This window comes from Empidonax traillii, unplaced genomic scaffold (assembly GCF_003031625.1).
Source record: "Empidonax traillii isolate 1590-97213 ecotype Southwest subspecies unplaced genomic scaffold, ASM303162v1 scaffold5211:size8760, whole genome shotgun sequence".
NCBI classification, from domain to species: Eukaryota; Metazoa; Chordata; class Aves; order Passeriformes; family Tyrannidae; genus Empidonax; species Empidonax traillii.
In genome coordinates this window covers 7,164-8,760 of record NW_020960404.1, presented here as the reverse complement: position 1 = coordinate 8,760, position 1,597 = coordinate 7,164, and the positions used below count along the sequence as shown (strand labels likewise).

Sequence of the window (1,597 nt, the reverse complement as noted above, 5' to 3'; positions counted from 1 at the left end):
AGGCAGCGGGGAGGAAAAGGCCCGGAGATGCCCCCGGAGGAGGGGCTGCAAAGCCAGCCCAGGGAGCTGTGAGGAGGAAAGAGCCGTCCTGTGCCGGGAAGGCGGCCAGAGCTTGAGCCGGAGCTCCGAGCTGGTGGTCCCTGAGCAGCCTCCCAGCAGGGAGAAGCCCTTCAGGTGCTTGGAATGTGGGAAGAGCTTCGGCCGGAGCTCCACCCTCCTCAGCCACCAGCACATCCACACTGGGGAACGACCCTACACGTGTAGGGAATGTGGGAAGAGCTTCAGGCAGAGCTCCACCCTGATCGCCCACCAGCGCATCCACACTGGGGCACGGCCCTACACGTGTGGGGAATGTGGGAAGGGCTTCAACCAGAACTCCCACCTGATACAACACCAGCGCATCCACACTGGGGAACGGCCCTACACATGTAGGGAATGTGGGAAGAGCTTCAGGGAGAGCTCCAAGCTCCGCAACCACCAGAACATCCACACTGGGGAACGGCCCTACATGTGTAGGGAATGTGGGAAGAGCTTCAGGGACAGCTCCACCCTCCACACCCACCAGCGCATCCACACTGGGGAACGGCCCTACACGTGCTTGCAATGTGGGAAGAGGTTTCAGATCAGCGCAACTCTCCTCAGGCATGAGCGGATTCACACAGATGAGAGGCCCTTCCGCTGCACCGACTGCGGGAAGGGCTTCAAACACAACTCCACCCTCGTCACTCACCGGCGCATCCACACTGGGGAGAGACCCTACAAGTGTGGGGAATGTGGGAAGAGCTTCAGGTGCAGCTCCAAACTCCTCAGCCACCAGCACATCCACACTGGGGAATGGCCCTACATGTGTGGGGAATGTGGGAAGAGCTTCGGGGACAACTCCAACCTGATCCAACACCAGCGCATCCACACTGGGGAACGGCCCTACACATGTAGGGAATGTGGGAAGGGCTTCAACCAGAACTCCAACCTGATCCAACACCAGTGCATCCACACTGGGGAACAGCCCTACATGTGTGGGGAATGTGGGAAGAGCTTCACGTGCAGCTCCAAACTCCTCAGCCACCAGCTCATCCACACTGGGGAACGGCCCTACAAGTGTGGGGAATGTGGGAAGAGGTTTCAGACCAGCTCACATCTCCTCCAGCATGAGCAGACACACACAGAGGAGAGGCCCTTCCACTGCACCGACTGCGGGAAGGGCTTCAAACACAACTCCACCCTCGTCAAGCACCGGCGCATCCACACTGGGGAGAGACCCTACAAGTGTGGGGAGTGTGGGAAGAGCTTCAGGGAAAGCTCCCACTTGACCCAACACCAACGGACCCACCAGTAAGGGAAGCCCTGAGAGTGCCCCGACTGCGGGAAGAGCTTTGGCTGCTGCTCCCACCCCGAATGACCCCCCTGGTGGTGAGGCAACCCCTGGAGTCCAGTGACTGTCAGTCCATCCCTTTCTACCAGAAAGGGCCAGTCCCCTTTGCCAGGGGCAGGTTGTGCCAACAGAACCCTTCTTGGGGGGTGTGTGGAGATTCCTGCCTTGGCTGGGACCCCCCAAGGTCAGTGCTGGAGGTTGAGAGCAGAGATCTCCCCCCGAGCG

General features: G+C 60.2%; 1 protein-coding gene across 1 annotated transcript; it reads left to right on the top strand.

The window, feature by feature from the left end:
• Positions 1–157: 157 nt before the first annotated feature.
• On the top strand, positions 158–1,336 carry LOC114073072 (zinc finger protein 250-like; the record flags this gene model as incomplete). Its single annotated transcript, XM_027910865.1, has 2 exons — positions 158–789; positions 868–1,336. Coding segments are annotated over 2 exons (1,101 nt in total), but the record flags the coding sequence as incomplete, so codon positions are not given.
• Between the last annotated feature and the right edge of the window lie 261 nt (positions 1,337–1,597).